The sequence below is a fragment of the Scyliorhinus torazame genome, chromosome 5 (genome assembly GCF_047496885.1).
Source record: "Scyliorhinus torazame isolate Kashiwa2021f chromosome 5, sScyTor2.1, whole genome shotgun sequence".
Taxonomy (NCBI): Eukaryota; Metazoa; Chordata; class Chondrichthyes; order Carcharhiniformes; family Scyliorhinidae; genus Scyliorhinus; species Scyliorhinus torazame.
Genome location: NC_092711.1, coordinates 309837290 through 309857487, shown reverse-complemented (window position 1 = coordinate 309857487; position 20198 = coordinate 309837290). Strand labels below are relative to the sequence as shown.

Below are 20198 nucleotides of genomic sequence, written 5' to 3'. Positions count from 1 at the left end.
AAGAAAGGACACATTTCTGAAAATACAGAATCTCAGATTGAATGAATAGAGCTCTCCATTGCTCCAACAATACCTGAACAGAACTGTATTTCCATGTATAAGTGTGTGCAACATTCACCTATTCAGCACTCGTTAATTCATCACTATAAGTGCCATCAGAAAGCAAAATATTGCAAGCGCTGAAAATCTAAAATAAAAACAAAAAGATGCTCCCGGAAATACTCTCCAGGTCAGGGAGCACCCGTGAAGAGAGAAACAGGGTTTTTTAAAAAATTTTAATTGCCCAATTCTGTTTTTTTTCCAATAAAGGGGCAATTTAGAGTGGCCAGTCTACCTAACCAGCACATCGTTGGGTTGTGGGGGTGAGACCCACGCAGACACAGGAAGAATGTGCAAACTCCACACGGACAGTAACCCGGGGCTGGGATTGAACCTGGGTCCTCGGTGCCGTGAGGCAGCAGTGCTAACCACTGCACCACTGTGCCGCCCTAGAGGAAAACAGAGTTAACGTTTCTGCTGAAGACCATTTAACAATCTGAAACATTAACTGCATTATACTCTCCACAGAATGATCATGCCAACTACGCTGGTGAACGGTCTTCACCCAAAAAGACACAACTTCAGGACCAATATAGTTGGCTTGATAAAGGTTTAGTTGACCAGCGCCATCAAATTGGTCCAGTTGAGATGTTTTGCCCATCTTTCTACAAAAAAGATTTTGAAAATATAAATTATGTTCAATAGTCTACATCCACCATTGGACCAATGCTGTGATTTTAAAATTCTCATTCCTCATATTCAATTTGCTCTAAGGCATCAACCCTCCCGATCTCTCAAATGTCCTCCAGTGGCACAATGGCTAGCACTGCTACCTCAGTGCCAGGGACCTGGGTTCAATTCCGGCCTTGGGTGATGTCTGTGTGGAGTTTGCACATTATCCGCGTGGGTTTCCTCCGGGTGCTCCGGTTTCCTCCAACAGTCCAAAGATGTGCAGGTTAAGAGGATTGGCCATGATATAAATTGACCCTTAGTGTCCAGGGATGTGCAGGTTAGGTGGGGTTACGGGGTTACAGGGATAGGGCAGGGGAGTTGGTCCAGGTAGGGTGCTCCTTCAGAGGCTTGATGCGGACTCGATGGGCCGACTGGCCTCCTTCGGCCCTGTAGGGATTCTAGGATTCTGTGAACTGTGAAAATCTCAGATCTCCGCATTCCTCCAATTCTGATCTCTTTAGTGTGTTCTCCAGCTCCTTCGCGCACCACTGGTAGCCATGTTGTCTTCTGCCTCAGTCAACGCTCCAGAAATCTGCTACCTAAAACCTGTCATGTCATTTCTCTCACCTCCTTTAAGATGCTTCTCAAATCCCACCTCTTTGATCACTTGTCCTAGTGTCTCCTTCTTTGGTTCAGTGTCAATCTTTTGAATATGTTCTTGTGAAACACTCGTGATATTTTAACATGCTAAAGCTACCATAGTGATTAAGAGGGATTAACCTGGGATTACCCCTCTCTCTGGATCTGTAAAGACTTAATTACCTGCAAATCCTCGCATTCCAAGCATTGTCTGGCATCTTTGACTTTGTCTATATATATGTTTCTGGAACCTACCTCTTCATTCACCTGAGGAAGAAGCAGTGCTCCGAAAGCTCGTGATTTGAAACAAACCTGTTGGACTTTAACCTGGTATTGTAAGACTTCTTACTGTGCTCACCCCAGTCCAACGCCGGTATCTCCACATTAAGACGAGGTGCAAAGGAAATTCAGTAAAGGTCTCGCCTCTGATCTTTCAAGAAAGTATGTTGTGTTTGGGATGAAATATCACAATGTCCTACTGCAACATACCTTACATGAATTTTCAAATACGTTGGCGGAATTTCTAGAATTCAGTGAATTCAGGACAATTCCCTTAACTCGTGATCGTGGAGACATCATTTGCATTATGTTGGGTAACCTTTGATGCATGTTTTCAGCAATGGGTGAAAGCAGATCACACAGAATCTGGAAAAACGAAGCAAAGAATACAATGAACTTAATAAGATCTATATTTGATTTTTGTTTAAAGTTGTGACATCACTTGAAATTGAATGCTGTCACTGACCTGCTTACAAGTTGTTCCAAGACAAGAGCATTTGAGATATAACTTACTGAAAGATTTCTAACATTACAATTGATCTTATACCTATGAATGTTCATACTCCTACCATTCAGGAGTAGGAATAGGCCATTTTGCCCCTCCAGCTGGCCCTGCCATCTGATAAGTCCATGGCTGTCTGATAGTGGCGCTTGGAGCCTCAATTCCACATTTCTGCCTACCGCCAAAACCCGTTGACCTTCTTATTAGTCAAGGTTGCACCTCCCCCTGTATAAAAAACGTCTCCATGGGGAAGAAAGCAACTCACTCATGACGCTCTCCTACAGCAAAAACAAATCCTCATCTCTGTCTTAAATGAGAGACTCCTTATATTTAAACTGTGTCCCCTAGCTCTAATCTCTCCCACAAGGGGAAACGCCCTTTCAGCATCCACCCTGCCCAGTCCCCTCGGGATCTTATCTGTTTCAATAAGATCACCTCTCATTCTTCGAAACTCCAACAGGTACAAGTCCAACCTGCCCAACCTTTCCTCATAAGATCGCCCCCTCATCTCAGGAATCATGCGAGTGAACCTTCTAAGTTATTCTAAAGCAATTATATTCTTTCTTAAATAAGGAGAGCAAAAATGTACAATCTACACTAGATGTGTTCTCAGCAATGTCCTGTGCAAATGTAGCCAAATATCCCATTGCAACAAACAACATTTCATTCGACTTCCTAATCACTTCCTGTACCTGCATCCTGATTTGTTGTGATTCATGTACCAGATCCCTTTGTACTGCAGTCTATTCTTCCTTCAAAAAGAGATACATTCACATTTTTCCACGTTTTGCTCCACATGCTAAATTTCCTGTTCAGTCATTCAATCTATCTATATCCCTTTTAGACTTCTTTTGTCATTTTCACAGGTAACTTTCCTACCTATCTTGGTGTCATCAGCAAATTTAGCGACCATACATTCAGTCCCAGCACCCAATTCCTTGATATAGATTGGAAATAGTTGACACCCCAGCACTATCGTTGTGGCATGCCACTCTTTACATCTTGTCAAATCAAAAATGCCCAAAACTTATGCCTACTTTTTAATTTGATTTATTATTGTCACATGTATTAGTATACAGTGAAAAGTATTGTTTATTGCATGCTGTACAAACAATGCATACCGTACACTGGGGAAGGAAGGAGCGACTGCAAAATATAATGTTACAGTTATAGCAAGGTGTAGAGAAAAGGTCAACTTAATACAAGGTAGGTCCATTCAAAAGTCTGATGGCAGTAGGGAAGAAGCTGTTCTTGAGTCGGTTGGTACGTGACCTCAAACTTTGGTATCTATTTCCTGACGGAAGAAGGTGGAACCGGGGTGCATGGGGTCCTTAATTATGCTGGCTGCCTTTCCGAGGCAGCGGGAATTGTAGACAGAGTCGATGGATGGGAGGCTGGTTTGCTTGATGCATTGGGCTACATTCACGATCTTTTGTAATTTCCTGCGGTCTTAGGCAGAGCAGGATCCATACTAGGCTGGGATACAACCAGAAAGAATGCTTTCTATGGTGCATCTATAGAAGTTGGTGGGAGTCGTAGGTGACATGCCAAAGACTTTCTATTTCCCGTTAGCTAACCAATCCTCTATCTATTCCAATTGTGACCCCTACACCATGAGCCCCTAGTCTGTGCAGTAACCTTTAATGTGACACCTTGCCAAAGGCCTTCTGGAAATCGAAGTACACTACATCAACAGGTTCCCCTTTATCCAAAATTGCTCGTTATTTTCCTCAAAGAACTCTAAATAAATTAGTCAACCATGATTTTGCTTTCACAAAACCATGTTGATTCGGCTTAATTGCTTTGGGATATTCTAAGTGCCCTACCATAATCTCTTTCAGAATTCCAGCATTTTCTCCATGATAGATGTTAAGGCCTGTAGTTTCCTACTTTTTGTCTCCCTCCTTTCTTGAATAGAGGAATTACATGTACTATTCTCTAATCCGATGGGACCTTTCCAGAACCTAGGAATTTTGGAAAACTACAACCAATCAAACTACTATCTCAGCAGCCACCTTCTTTTAAGACCCGAGGATGAAGTCCACCTGGACCTGGGGACTGGCCAGCTCTCAGTGCTTGAAATGTTCTCAGAACCTTTTCCCTGGTGAATAGAATTGTTTTCAGTTCCTCCCTCCCTTTCACCTCTTAGAACACACAGTGCAGAAGGAGGCCATTTGGCCCATCGAGTCTGCACCGACCCACTTAAGCCCTCACTTCCACCCTATTCTAATAACCCCTCCTAACCTTTTTGGACACTAAGGGCAATTTATCATGGCCAATCCACCTAACCTGCACGTCTTTGGACTGTGGAAGGAAACCGGAGCACCCGGAGGAAACGCACGCAGACAGGGGGGAGAACGTGCAGATTCCACACAGACAGTGACCCAGCCGGGTATCGAACCTGGGACCCTGGCGCTGTGAAGCCACGGTGCTAGCCACGTGTGCTACCATGCTGCCCGCACGGTATTGATTCACAATTATTTCTAGGATGTTATTTGTATCCTCTGTAGTGAAGACTGATCCAAAATATCTGCTCAATTCATCCGCCATTTCCTTAGTTCCAATTAATTCCCCAGACTCAATCTGTAGTGCACCAACACCCACATTCGGTACTGATTTCCTTTTAAAATACCTGTTGAAATTATTGATATCTGCGTTTCTCTCCTACTCTAATTTCTTCCTCCTTGTTATTCTTTTAGTTAATCTTTGAATTCTGTCCAATCTTTAGACCCGGCTGCGGGTGATTGTGTGTGGGGTTTTCATGTTCTCCTCATGTCTGTGTGGGTTTCCTCTGGGTGCTCCGGTTTCCTCACACAGTCCAAAGATGTGCAGAGTAGGTGGATTGGCCATGCTATATTGCCCCTTAGGGTGGCGTTACAGGACAGGTAATAATTTGGGCCTAGGTAATAATAATCTTTATTGTCACAAGTAGGCTTACATTAACACTGCAATGAAGTTACTGTGAAAAGCCCCTAGTCGCCATATTCCGGCGCCTGTTCGGGTACAAAGTGAGAATTTAGAATGTCCAAATAACCTATCAGCATGTCTTTTGGGACTTGTGGGAGGAAACCGGAGCACCCGGGGGAAACCCACGCAGACACGAGGACAACGTGCAGACTCCGCACAGACAGTGACCCAAGCCGGGAATCGAACCTGGGACCCTGGCGCTGTGAAGCAACTGTTCTAACCACTGTGCTACCTACCATGCTGCCCATATTTAAGGGGTCCCTCCTTTACAAACTTGATCTTTAAATATTTCAAGAAGAATTTACGAATCTGCATTAAACAGCCTTTATTTTTCATATATAATCCTTCCAGTTACATAGTCCAAATGTTTAATTACCTTTTGGGCTTCCATTTTCGCTGTTTTATTTTCTGAATCTAAAGCGATACAAATTAGATACTCCGTCAAAGCTTTGTCCATTTTCTGCAGTCCAGCCAGTGCTTGTGCTTTTCTTAAGTGGCCCTAAAATCAAAGCACATTGGTTACTTAGGATGCAAATATTGTTTACCTTACAACATGACCGTAACTTTTATAATGATGAAACAAACTGCACAATGTTGAGTATGAGTTATTTTTTAAAATCTCACTTTAGGCCAGAAAGGTTGGACGCTGCAGGCCGCATTTCCATCACGCAGTGCATCTTCAAAGTATTTCATACTCGCGTTAATCTGTGCACGGTTGCTCAACAGCAGGTGGTCTTTGGGAGCTGCAAATAAAGCAGACCAGGAGTGGATGCAAACATTGTCACTCCATTCATTTTAAAGTATTTAAAGTTTTCATGAGATATGTTGGTGGAATAACTCTCACAATGCATGCCTTGTGCTGTAATTATCTTCAGCCTCCAAGTACCTGAGGAACAGCATTCCTTGTTAATGCTGAATGGTCAGAATAGTTAAGCTCTATTCTTTCAACAGATGTTGATTGACCAACTGTGCTTTTCTAGAATGGCTTGCTCTTTGTTAGATGATGCCTATGCATGTAGCTTATCACATATTCCTTGGCGTGTCCATTTATTATTAATGGGAAATTGCATTTCCTGAGTAACCACGCCTGGAACCCATTCATAAATTGGAAAACTGGGACTGGAAAGGTAAGGATTGTCAACAGGAATTTTGGGAATGAAGCCTCTGCTTCAACTTTATCATAAGATAATAAGAAATTAGCAGAGGTATGTGCAATAAGGCTAGAACAAAGCAATTATAAAACATGCTGGTGTTATGTAGTTACATTGTATACCTTGTGTTGCCCTATTATGTATTTTCTTTTATTCCCTTTTCTTCCCATGTACTTAATGATCTGTTGAGCTGCTCGCAGAAAAATACTTTTCACTGTACCTCGGTACACGTGACAATAAACAAATCCAATCCAATCCACCATCATTATCAAAAAGCCACATAATGCTACAATACTTATAGTCATGCACATGTAAAGCAATAAAAGAATTGCAACAATGGAAACCTTCTTTCAAATGCCAATCCATATTACAGATAGATTCCGCTGCAATAAAATGTAATTTCGGGAATGCATTGTATGAGCAATCATATTGCGAACATTCACTCATTATTTCACAGTCCTTGGTCAATCAAAACTACAAATCAGGAATAAATAAAACATGTGACTATCTAAACCATTTAATCTTGATTCATGCCTCAAAACAGTAAACAGCTTGTGTGGTCCAAACATTTTCTTCAACCTCACCTCTTCAGGTAGGATAATGGGACCAAACTTGCAATAACTGAACTTTCAAGAGGAACGTCCTTCATCTACGCATTTCCTTTTGGAAGATGGAAATTTGATGTTCCTCTCCACCCACTAATTTTAATTTGAGAATGCATGATACAGCTGAATTTTTCTTGTGGTGACCATATCAAGATCTGATGGGTTCATCCGGCGAAGGATTAAAAGGAAGTGCCCGTCACTCATTGCCCAGATGGCAAAGTGCTCGAGATGCATTCCGAAGGTGGCATGTTTTGAATCATTTTGCCCATAGTGGCTTGTTTGAGTTGGCTACATTTTACCAACTCAGTCTAGATACTGGATGAGACATTGTATTCAGCAAAGTGAGGTGAGGGGGTCAATGAGGAATTTCCCAGTGTTGTTCCCCCTCTTGGCCCTGTTTTTTCTCCTGTTGCAGGAGATCATATAGCTATTACTGAAGGAGTCAAGGTGAGTGGTTAGATATAAAGCTTCACCTATTGTGAATTTCTTTTAGACTTGATGGGTTAATCGCTGACTTGTCCTCTTCCAACTGAGGTTTTCAAAAGGGAATCGTAGCACTGTATCTACAGCAGTGACAGGGAAGCACATTTTACTGTCTCGCTGACTCATTATCTGTTTTGTTGTGGTGGATTATAATCGTAGTCCCTTTTTGGACCATGCCAGATCGGGTATAGTACTCAGATCATCACTCACAACTTAAGGTTAAGAAAGACAACCCCTGAAGACACCGAATAGATCTGAAGGTTTATTTCTACTTGCCCAAAGGAAAAGAAGCAGCTGAGTGTATTACCTTCCTCCAGAAAGCTTTTTTTTTTAAATCAGATTTTAGCTGCATTACAATATCCTGGATATTGTGGGCATCTGGGAATCTCTTCTGGGAATCTCTCCTCAGTACTGTACCTCTCCAGCAAAGAGTGTACAGAGATGGGGTTCACAAGTTTGCGATCCAGAAAACAATGTGAGACAAAATAATTTCTAAACTATATAGAAGTTTATTAAACAACCAAACATGTAATTAATAGTTTGATGAAACAGTTAATCGCAACATTAATAGTTCTAGGAAAAGATAGAAAGTACAATCTGAATTCTAGTAGAGAATCCAATTTTTAAATCTAAATATTTTTACAGTAAAATACTTAAGTCGGATATCCATCAATTACAAAAGTAACATGTACCTTAAATACCCAGGTTAGTATAAGATTATAAAAGTTAGTTAGATGTCTTTGACCCAGTTGAGGGGCGAATTATCATCACCTTGTAATAAATACCTTGACCAAGGGATGAGTCCAGCAAATTAAAAAATCTGAAGTGTGCTTTCGATATTTACACATTTCCCACGGGCAATTAGGCTTGGGCAACAAATGCTGGCTTCCCAAAGATGCCCTAATCCCGCGTAAGAATGGAAAAGTGTTGTATAACTAATTTCTTATAAATGGCTAATACAAAGGCAAAACACTGAATGCTGGAAATTCAAAATAAGAGCAAAGAATGCTGCAAATACTCAGCAGGTCTGGAGCACCTAGAAAGAGAGAAACAGAGTTAATGGTTCAGGTCGATAGTCTTTCATCAGAACTGGTGAAAGGTCATTGAGCTGAAACATTAACTCTGTTTCTCTCCAAGATGCTGCTGACCTGCTGAGCATTTCCAGCATTTATTTTATTTTCCCTCGAGTATGGCTGTTGAACGCCAAATCAAAGCAAGCCTGTACCCCTTTATTTCTCAATTAAAGTTGTATTACTGTTAATTTACAGGCAAGATCAGACCCTCTTTAATTCCGAAGAAAGTCAGCAGGCCTGTGCTGGTCAAAATTTCAATGATCGTTAAACTGTGTTTCAAAATTACATGGGAGAGGCAGTTATAATTTAATTTGTGCTTGGTCAGTTTTGTCAAAAATTCAGATGACTGCAGTTTCAGACTGTCAGCATTAAATCGTCGTATCACATATTACACTTTGGTAGCTTTGTGACAGTTTGCAAAACTGCTTTGCCAATGTGCTGCCCTGTGATAAGCTTCTGGACTTCAGGAGTCAATCCATCTCACCAGGGTAACAAAGAGCACAATTATTGCAGGTGCTGGAGATCCTAAATGAAAGCAGAAAGCGCTGGGAAAACTCAGCAGGTCTGGCAGCAACTGTGGAGAGAGAAAAACAGTCAGCAAGTTTGGGTCTTCTGCAAAACTCCAAAAAGTCATATCAGTTCCGAAGAAGTCAAAACCTTAACTTTGTTTCTCTCCACAGACGCTGCCAGGTTTTTAAATCGGCACTTTCTGCTTCCACCTTATCAGGAGTTATCTCCACAGCTCCAAGATGAGTAAGTTTGTTTTCTAAAGGGGCCTTTTTTGCTCAAGAGGATGAGGTAAGTGGTATTATTAGAAAGATGAACTCTAACTTTTAAGCTGGATTCCAACGCATCGCCCACGCATTAAGAATAAGGGTGATCTAAAAACTCTCTAGAGTTCGAGATAACTGCAGCCATCAGCCCTTTGAAAGCTGGTTCAAGAGAAGATTTGAAGTTAATTCTGCTATACAGCGAACCTTAAACCATGCGTTTTAAATTCCCCTATTGGTGTGCACTCTCATTTAAAAGGCTGAAATGCAAATTTGGGTGCTTCAGATGGTGAATATTTTTGTTTGACCCAGTTTTTCCACTAATGTTACACAACAGCTGTTACCGAACCACAGGACAGTCAAAAAGGTAGGACCTTATGCAACCCGCCCTGAAACATGTCATCGATTTAAACTGCCACCTTAGCCCGGAACCTTCCCCCCCCCCCCCCCCCTGGCGATTCTGCAAGGCAGCTGGCTCTTTCCCCTGCCAACCCATCCAACTGTGCAACCTTCACAAATCAACCATTTCGCTTGGAAGTCAACCCTGGACACTTGTCTCCTTGCAAACTTTTTTAAAAGCACACAGACGTGTTCAATGGCCCCAATTCACAGTCTCTGCCAAAAAAAAGGTTAAAAAGAAATTAAAAGAGAGAGAATAGATTGCACATTACCTAACGCAATTGCTTGGTGATATTTCTGTAAGGCAGCCAGCGGTTTATTTTTCTTGTACAAGACGTTCCCTTCGTGTCTAAGAGTTAGTGCCCTGCTCTCTGCCGGGAAGTACTTGCCTACGAAACTGTTTAGAACCACGTTGATTCTATAGGCGCCGGCAGTGGGGAGTTTCTCTCTGCAAACTTTGCAGCAGGGGTTGGAGGCTGGCTGGCTGGCTCGCTCCTTCTCCAGGCACTTCTTACAGTAGGTGTGGCCGCAGCGCAGGGTGACCGGCTGGAACAGGGTGCCGGTGCACTGCAGGCAGCTCAGCAAGCCCTTGCCCGGCGGCTGGCCCTCCGCCCAGCCCAGGCTGCCCCTCACCCTCTCCGCCAGGTAGCCGGCCAGGAGGTGCAGGTGCTCGGCTCGCAGGCTGCCCCGCCGCGCCAGCAGCTGGTACTCGCCCAGCGCCTCGCCCAGCCGGCCTGCCAGCACCAGGCGGTGGGCTCGCTGCAGCATCTCCTCCTCCTGCTCCGCCTGGCCGGCAGCTTCCTCCTTCTCCCGCCGCCACCGGGACAGCTCGGCGGCCAGCTGCAAGCTCCGCGCCCCGGCCGCCAGCCCCAGCAGCAGCTCCTCCACCCGGCCGCCGCCTCCTCCTCCTGCAGCCGCTCCCGGGGACGGCACCAGGCCACCGCCAGCCTCCTCCAACACAAAGCCCAGCAAACTGCCCCTGCTCAGCCTCACAGCGCTCATGGTGAGTGTGTCTGAGTGAGTGTGTGCAGCTGGGTCCCTTTATACCACCCTGCACTCCCCCTCTCCCTCCTGCTGCTGCCCCTCTCTCTCCCTCCCTCTCCCTCCTCTCTGTCCCTCTCCCTCCTCTCTGTCCCCCTCTCCCTCCTCTCTGTCCCCCTCTCCCTCCTCTCTGTCCCCCTCTCCCTCCTCTCTGTCCCCCTCTCCCTCCTCTCTGTCCCTCTCTCCCTCCTCTCTGTCCCTCTCCCCTCCTCTCTGTCCCTCTCCCCCTCCTCTCTGTCCCTCTCCCCCTCCTCTCTGTCCCTCTCCCCTCCTCTCTGTCCCTCTCCCCCTCCTTTCTGTCCCTCTCCCCCTCCTCTCTGCCCCTCTCCCTCCTGCCACTCTCCCTCTGCCCCTCTCTCTCTCCCTCCTGTCTCTCCCTCTCCCTCCTGTCTCTCCCTCTCCCTCCTGTCTCTGTCCCTCTCCCTCCTATCTTTGCCCCTCGCCCTCTCCCTCCTGTCTCTGCCCCTCTCCCGCCTCCTGCCCAATTCCGATGGAGCACACAACCCGATCCACAATGGGAAAAAAAGTGTTACATAAAGCGGCATCACATGACACCCGTCCACCGCCTCCCATTGGCCTGAGTCAGACTGTTACAAAACCAGCAAGTTCTGTAACATTGTTTATTTTGAATTATTTCGAGGGAAGACTTGTAGGATTGACACATCTCTCTACCTCTCCACCTTTCTCTCTCTATCCAACTCTACCTCTCTCTATCTATCTCTACTCTCTATCCAACTCTACCTCTCGATCCCGCTGTCTATCTCTCTATCTCTACCTCTCTATCTCTGCCTCGCTCTCTCCCTTTCTCTCTATCTTTCTCTATTTCTCTCTCTCAACATCTATCTTTCAATCTCTCTCTCTCTACCTCTCTATCTTTCTCTCTACCTCTATATCTCTCTCTACCGCTCTATCTCTCTACTCTCTATCTCACCACGTTTAAAAGCTGCATCTTGTTTGCTGCCCTTGAAGCTGTGACAAGTCATCTGTTAACCGCCAAGCTCGGCGAGCTGTGTCAGTGTGCGTACACATCCACTGGCCGGATTTCAATATTCAATTTGCGCGCAAAGACAGCCAAGTCTGAACCCAATGCGCCATCGCCACAATCTGGGTGCTCACCGCCCAAGCATCATATCAATAACAGCTCGCCAACGCCGATCTGTGTCTTTGCAGCCCCTGTCGTTCCGGAGGAAGGGGGGGGGGGGGTGATGTTGTTTCAAAGTGGCGCGTCAATTACTCCCGACTGTTTTGTTATTAAAACTGGAAACATACTGGGCTGGCAAATCTCAATAATAACCATGGAACAGATACGGCATCCTCCTGGTCTGCAAAAAAGAAGAAAAAAAACGCGCATATTTTTGTGAAACTTTCTGTTAATAATTTCCACCAACATTTCTGATCAGGGGTAACTTTTTGTTCCAGGAATATTCTCCCCGTTTGTCGAGTGTCTGTGTGGTATGTAGATTACATCACCCCTTATATAAGGTACTGACACACAGTGTGTCCTTTTACATAAAACGTCTAAACTATTGTGCTGGAACTTTTTTATGCGGTAGATCTGAGAAAACAAAAGGAGGCTAGAGATAAGAGGAGGCAGGTGATTTTTTTTCTCTCTGGAAGAATTACTTAGTTTAACAGAGGTGCCATAAATTGAAATCAATAAAACCAACCTCTTTGACCTGTCGAATTAGCAATCTCAACACGCCTGAAATGTCTGCAAGAATGTGTAAATATTCAAATATAAACAGGACAAATCCCGGTGGTCGCCGATGATACTTGATCAGAAATTTAATTTTTTTAAATCGAGAGCTTTGTCGGAATCAGATGCATAATAGTGACACGAGCAAGGAAATGTAGTTTAGTTTCCCCAATAAAAAGCTTGAAATGATCTGGCCAAAAAAAGCTTTGACTTTAGAAAACTGGTTACATAATTGTGCTTCTATTTTGGTTGAGAACTTGATTTCTCTCTGTCGCACATGCAAAGCATCACAACGCGCTCTCGAACATCACCACAACTTGAATCATGTAACTGCATTATACCAATCAGGTCCCAATCTTTGAACTCAAGGTGGGGGAGGCAGTGAAATCCACACAAATTATATGGAAGTGAGGATGTTGAAAGGTTCCTTGGGTAAGGCTCCATATTTGCATGTGTTATGTTGTCAAATTCCAACTTAACGATTCACAAAAGGGTTTATATCAGTAACTTGATTAGGCAGAAAAATTAGGAGATGGCATAAGATAGTGGCAAATGTTTGCTGGGACAGCATGGTGCACAGTGGTTAGTACTGCTGCCTCACAGCTTCAGGGTCCCAAGTTCAATTCCAGCCTTGTGTGACTGTGTGGAAGTCTGCGCTTTCTCCTGGGTCTGTGTGGGTCTTCCGCCAGGTACTCCGGTTTCCTCCCACAAATGTGCAAGTTAGATGGATTGGCTATGCTAAATTACCTCTTAGTGTCCAAAAGATTAGGTGGGGTTACTGGGTTACCGGGATAGGGTGAGGAGTGGATTTAAGTAGGGTGCTCTTTCCGAGGGCCAGTGCAGACTTAATGGACCAAATGGCCTCCTTCTGCACTGTACGGGTCTATGATTCTGGGTCGAAATATGTGTGGATAGCTGGCAATACCAGCTGTGGTTTACATCCAAATCAGAAAGCTGTGGGTTCAACTCCCTGCTCCAGAGATTTTCTTAAAAATATATTCACAGGATGTGGTACCACAAGCATGGTCAACATTGTTGTCCAGTCCTAATGTTCACTGAGAAGGTGGAGCCAAATTGTCTTCCAAAACCGCTGTAATTCATGTGGTGGTATATACACATGTCTACACGGTGCTGTTAGGAAGGGGATAGCAGGATTTTGAGCCAACAACATTGAATAAATGGTGATATACACCCATGTCAGAATGGTATGATCTGGAGGGGTTGGTGATCCTATGCACCAACTATTCTTGTCTTTCTAACAGGTAGATGTTGCAGGAAGGAGCCTTGGAGAGTTGCTGCAGTGCATTGTGCACTTGGTTCACACTGCAGCCACTGTAGGTCAATAGTGGAGGGAGTGAATGTATATGGTGGTCGATGAGATGCCAGTCAAGAGTTTGGCTTCTTCCTGGATGGTGTCAAGCTTATTGAGTGTTGTTGAAGCTGCACTCATCCAGGCAAGAGAGCATTCCATCACATTCCTGACTTGTGCACTCCCGACATGTGCCTTGTAGATGGTGGACACGTTTTGCGGGGTCAGGAGGTGATTTAGTCACGGCAGAATGTCCAGCCTGTGACAGTATTATGTAGCTGGTTCATTTCAGTTTCTGGTCAACGGTAACCCCCAATTTGCTGATGGGGACTTCGACATTGGTAATTGTGTTGAATGTCAAGTGGAGGTGATGGGTAGACTTTCTCGTTCTGGAAATGGTTGTTGGTTGGCACTTGTCGGGGTAAATATTATTTGTTCAGATGTGAATTGAACTGAACCCTGCCATTGTCAGCAAACATCTCTACTTCTGACCTTCCTGCACTACCTTCATCTACACACCAAGACCATAAGATATAGGAGCAGAATTGGCCATTTGGCCCGTTGTGTCTGCTACTCTGTTCAATCATGGCTGATATGTTTCTCATCCCCATCTCCTGCCTTCTCCCCATGATGCCTGATCCCCTTATTAATCAAGAACCTATCTATCTCTGTCTTGAAGGCTCTCAGTGATTTGGCCTCCACAGCCTTCTGCAGCAAAGAGTTCCACAGATTCAGCACCCTCTGGCTGAAGAAATTCCTCCTCATCCCTGTTTTAAAGGATCGTCCCTTCAGTCTGAGGCTGTGCCCTCAGTTCTAGTTTTTCCTACTAGTGAAAACATCCTCTCTACATCCACTCTATCCAGGCCCCTCAGTATCCTGTAAGTTTCAATAAGATCCCCCCTCACCCTTCTAAACTCCAACGAGTACAGACCCAGAGTCCTCAACTGCTCCTCACATGACAGAATCATAGAATCCCTACAGTGCGGAATGAGGCCATTCAGCCCATCAAGTCCGGATCAACCCTGCAAAAGAGCATCCTGAATAGGCCCATTCCCCTGTCCTCACTCCATCTAACCTTTGGACACTAAGGGGCAATTTAGCATGGCCAATCCACCTAACCTGCACATCTTTGGACTATGGGAGGAAACTGGAGCACCCGGAGGAAACCCACGCACACACGGGGAGAACGTGCAAACGACACAGAGGGAGACACATACAGATATCAAAAAGTCATACAAAGAGGAGTTTTGACATGGTTTATTCGTTACAAAAACAATGTTTGCCAGTTTTTCCATCTCCAAACATTCAGTCAAATTTGTTAGGCATGACTACACTCTGACATGCCATTCCAAGTGGAGATTGATTCTGTGCTTCAGAATGTTCTTCAATAGTTTCTCTACCACTGATGTGAGACTCGCCGGTCTGCAATTCCCTGCCTTATCTCTACCACCCTTTTTGAAAAGTGAAACAACATTAGCTGTCCTCTTCTCCTTTGATACCTCCCATGCGGCCAGAGAAGAATTAAAAATATGAGTGAGCCCCTGTAATTTCCTCCCTTGCCTCCTACACCTGCCTGGAATACAACTCATCTGGACCTGGGGATTTGTCCACATTTAAAACCTCCAGTACCTCCTTAGTCCCTATATCAAACTGCTCAAGAACCTCACAGTCCCGCTGTCTGAATTCTGTACCCACATCCTCCTTTTCCAAAGTGAAGGCAGATGTAAAATACTTGTTGAACACCCTACCAATGTCATCTGGCTCGATGCACAGATTACCCCCTTGCTCCCTAATTGGTCCTACTCTTTCCCTGGATATCCACTTCCCCTTGGTATGCTTATGGAATATTTTGGGATTTTTTTCTAATCTTACCTGCCAGTGTTTTTTCGCTCTTTGCTCTCCTAATTGCTTTTTTGAGTTCCCCCCTGTGCTTTCTGTACTCCACGAGGGCCCCTGTAGATCAGCTCCTTTTGTACCTGTTAAAAGCCCCTCTTTTCCTTCTGATCCAGTCTTGACATCCAGGGCTTTCTGGGCTTGTTGCTCCTACATTTCACCCTAAAGGGAACATGTTGGATCTGTATTCTCACCAATTCCATTTTGAACGCACCCCCCAGTTCTGCTGTAGAGTTACCCAGAAGTAGCTGTTCCCAGTCTACTTGGCCAGATCCGGCCTCATTTTAATAAAATCAGCCGACCCCCAATCCAAAACCCTTTTTTTACAGACCATATTTTTTTCTTTTCGATGACAAATTTAAAATGTAGTGTCGTGGTTGCTACCACTAAAATGCTCCCCCACTCCTACCTCAAACACCTGTCCGGCTTTGTTTCCCTGAACTAGATCCAACACTGCACCATCCCTTTTACATGTTGATATAAAAAGCTCTCTTGAATACATTTCAAGAAATCTGCTCTCTCTTTCCAATGTGACTATTCCAATTAATGTTGGGAAAGTTGAAATCCCCTAATATAATTCATTACTCTTTTCTTGCTTTTACACATCCCAGTGAATTGTTTACAGATCTGCTCCTCTGTTGACTATTATACACTCCCAGCAGTGTGACTACCCCCTTTTTACCCACAAAGCCTCAGTACAGGACCCTCTGAGATATCGTCCCTCCTCACTGCAGTAACAGACCCCTTAATTAATAATGCATCACCACCTCCTCTTTTACACCCTCCCCTGTCCTATCTGAAGATCCTGGAATGTTGAGCTGCCAGTCCTGCCCATCCCTCAACCACATCTCTGTAATGGCAACAAGATCACAACTCCACTCTGTCACTACACGCTCTGAACTCATCTGTCTTACCTATGATACTCCTAGCATTAGAGACCATCCAGCCTTGCTTTACTCCCTTGAAACTCAACATGCTGTCCCCCCACCCCCGCTGAACTAGTTTAAATCCCTCCCAAAAGCACTCACAGGATTCCCATTGCCTTCAATTTTACTCATGATTCCCATTAACTTCACTTTTACTTGAGCTCTTCGATGCCGCCCTCAGATAAATCTGTCTTGATGACTGGGCGGTACTGTAGCACAGTGGTTAGCACTGTTGCTTCACAGCTCCAGGGACCCGGGTTCGATTCCCGGCCTGGGTCACTGTCTGTGCAGAGTCTGCACATTCTCCCCATGACTGCGTGGGTTTCCTCCGGGTGCTCCCGTTTCCTCCCATAAGTCCCAAAAGATGTGCTTGTTAGGTGAATTGGACATTCTGATTTCTCGCTCAGTGTACCCGAACAGGTGCTGGGATGTGGCGACTAGGGGATTTTCACAGTAACTTCATTGCAGTATTAATGTAAGCCTACTTCTGACAATAATGAAGATTATTATCATTAGAACGCTGTTCTATTGTCCATCTTTGAATCAAGGCTAAATAAGATCCTAGCGGCAACGATGAGCAGCTTATTAGTGAGTAAGTGTCATTTTATAGCACTGTCGATGACACATTCCACCACTTTGCTGATGATTGAGAGTAAGCTGAAGGAACAGATTGGATTTGTCCTGCTTTTTGTGAACTTAAAACACATAATCCAAGCTGCCACTTCAATACTATGCCTGCTGCCCTGTCGGGGTGCCATCTTTCAGATGACACCTTCAAATTTGGTTCAACTTTCTTCTCAGGAGAATGTAGAAGATCCCTGGGCACTATTCTGAAGGAGAGCAGGCCATTTCATCTTCGTCCTGGCCAATATTCACCCTTCAACCAACAGCTGTAAACTGATAGCTGGCTATTGACTTGAGCACAAAAATCAAGGCTGACACTCCTGATTCAGCACTGCGGGAGTGCTGCACTGTCGGAGGTGTTCGTACACAATGTTAAATTGAGGCTCTATCTACTCTCTCAATTCGACCTAGAAGATCTGGTGGCACGTTTTTCAAAAGTGAGCAGGAAAGGCAACTCTTTCCCGGCCAACATTTATTGTTCAATCAACATCAGAAAAACAGATCATGTTTATCAAGTAACTGGGAGCTTAATGTGTGCCAATTGGCTGACTAATAATAATCTTTATTATTGTCACAAGTAGGCTTACATTAACACTGCAATGAAGTTACTGTGAAAAACCCCTAGTCGCCACATTCCAGCGCCTCTTCGGGTACACAGAGGGAGAATTCAGAATGTCCAATTCACCTAACAAGCACGTCTTTCGGGACTTGTGGGAGGAAACCAGAGCACCCGGAGGAAACCCACACTGACAGGGGGAGAATGTGCCCCAAGCCGGGAATCGAACCTGGGGCCCTGGCACTGTGAAGCAACAGTGCTAACCACTGTGCTACCGTGCCACCCTACCCAACTAAATTGCGTTTTTTTATACAAGTGACTACACTTCAAAAGCACTTCCTTGGCTGCGCAATACTATGAAACACCACTGGGGTCAACACAGGCATTATATAAATGCAAGTTTTCCATTTTTTTAACTGATGTGCTTCAAGACGTTTCAAAAAGATTAAGTTTTTCCTTCAACTCGCCTTTTCTGGCCTTGCCCGTTTCGTATGCTCTTTCTCAGCCAATGGGGTGAAGGTTGAAAAAAAAAAACCCTTGCCCCTTCGATTGTCACAGGTCTGCTAACTAGCCTTCTGCTATCTAATCAAAATAAATTCTGAAAGAGAACCCAAAAGTCCTGCGTAAATGTGTGAAAGGTGAGTTTCATATAGCGAAAAATGCTATGAGCTCTGCAGTCTGCTAGGATATTGAACAGATGAGATTGTAAACAACAGTGCCCTACTTAAGTGGTATCAAGGTAGGGAGAGCCAGAACTAGGTCTTTGTTTACATACATCACTATGGTGTTAGCTGTCCAGCTTTTGGACAGTTTATGAATGCGTTGTTCATTGTGTGTGACAGTGCACAAATATTCAGACAATTGAAAATGATGGGGGTAAAGAAATAACTAATGGTTCTGTTCGGAATTGACCCAGATACATGGCAGAGTGGGTAGGAACATCTCATTACAATGGCCGATGAAACAAATATTTTAAGTACCCAATGACCCATTTTGTTTCCCTTCATTGAGCAACTGCTGGATTCTTCCATTGCAACATCAGTAGCTCATTCCAAAATACATGCGATCAAAATTTTCGTACCAGCAAATGAGTTGTAAATTTATAGCTATTCATTCTTTTGATCATTTCTGAATAGCAGTGGAGGTTACTAGTCAAAAGGAAATGGTACTAAAGTGACTCAAACCTGCTAGATAAATCGCTGGAACCTGACTGATAATTTTCCCGGATCCTGGTTGAAAAGATGGAGAAAGGCTAATGTGACAGGCCTATAATGTGATGCTTTATAGTTTAGACTTGTGTCATGTGAGAGTACCTTTAAGAAATGGGTGTTTAAGAAATGTACCTTTAGGAAATGGGTGTTTATCAGTGATGTCAGTGTGGGTGGAGCTGGGCTGTCGGTCAGCCTTTTACTTTCATTTTAGGCTGTTTGCTGCAGGGTGTGTTTTAGTTTCGTTTTTAGAGCTGGATAGCTGCAGTCACAGCCAGAAGGTGTATTGGTCTCTCTTTCTGTAATCTAAAGACTGTAAATTGATCCTTTGGTGATTTAAAACTAATAACTGCTCTCAGTAGTGACTTTAACTTGATGTGCTTCTGTTCAAAGGTTTTGTTTTTTAAGTCTTATGGATGTTAAAAGGACAGCTTAAGAATTACTTCGTGTTGTATTCTTGGGGGTTGTATTTGAATTAATGGTTGCGAAGATGTTCACTGTATGTTTTAAAAAGGTTAACTTGAGTTCATAGAATAAACATTGTTTTGCTTTAAAAAATACTTTTCCATTTCTGCTGTACCACACCTGTAGAGTGGGCCGTGTGCTCCCCATACCACAATCTATTAAAAGTTGTGGGTAGATGAACTCCATGATACACTTCGGAGTTCTCTAAACCTTGGCCCGTAATACTTGCTTCAATAATTAAACCATGAGAGTCTGAAGTAGTTTTTCTATTATGGAGTGATTCCCACACAAAGCTCTGCATCACGAACCAGCCGTCTAGCCAACTGAGCTAAACAGAATGTAGCCACAAGATAATAGGACATATGGTAAAAGGTTATTTACCAGAATGGTAAATATTTTGCAAGTGACTGAGTTGGAGCTTACTTGTGTTTTATAAACATGAATGGTCCAGACTTGCACTGAATGATAATAGGTCAAAGTTTCTGTAGCATGACACAAATATATCATTGCCTGTTTAGATTCTTTGAATGGCTGACAGTGTGACCAAAAATTACAAAGTGATGGAAACTACTTCAAACAAAAGGTTATTCGTCCCTAACCAGATCACCTAAGAGATTGGGTTGAGAAGCAAAATTAAAATTAGATTTCATATTTTTAAAATGCCTAAAAATAACTGAAGAAATTAAACTTAATTTTCACTGGCAGAGCAATTGAAATAACACTGACCACATTGTTAAAGGGTATTTACCCAAATAACAAGCTTTAATCGGATGCGTTTCATTCTATCTAGCATGCAATTGCAGCAATAATCATCTTTATTAATGCCACAAGTAGGCATATATTATCACTGCAATGAAGTTCCTGTGAAATTCCCCTAGTCGCCACACGCCGGCTCCTGTTC

The 20198-nt window shown here is 43.9% G+C and overlaps 1 protein-coding gene across 2 annotated transcripts in view; it reads right to left on the bottom strand.

Moving 5' to 3' along the window:
- Nucleotides 1–10653, bottom strand: part of LOC140421296 (LON peptidase N-terminal domain and RING finger protein 3-like) — a 50819-nt gene extending 40166 nt beyond the window's left edge. Inside the window, exons 1-4 of one of the 2 annotated variants that reach the window (XM_072505910.1) lie at nt 9852–10653; nt 5723–5841; nt 5475–5597; nt 1840–1995 (exon numbers count right to left, since the gene is read on the bottom strand). In XM_072505910.1, coding sequence (XP_072362011.1) covers nt 1840–1995; nt 5475–5597; nt 5723–5841; nt 9852–10581 — 1128 coding nt within the window. In that variant the 5' untranslated portion in view covers nt 10582–10653. The remainder of the gene's footprint in view (nt 1–1839; nt 1996–5474; nt 5598–5722; nt 5842–9851) is intronic. The other variant, XM_072505909.1, reaches the window with a different exon arrangement.
- Nucleotides 10654–20198: the final 9545 nt, after the last annotated feature.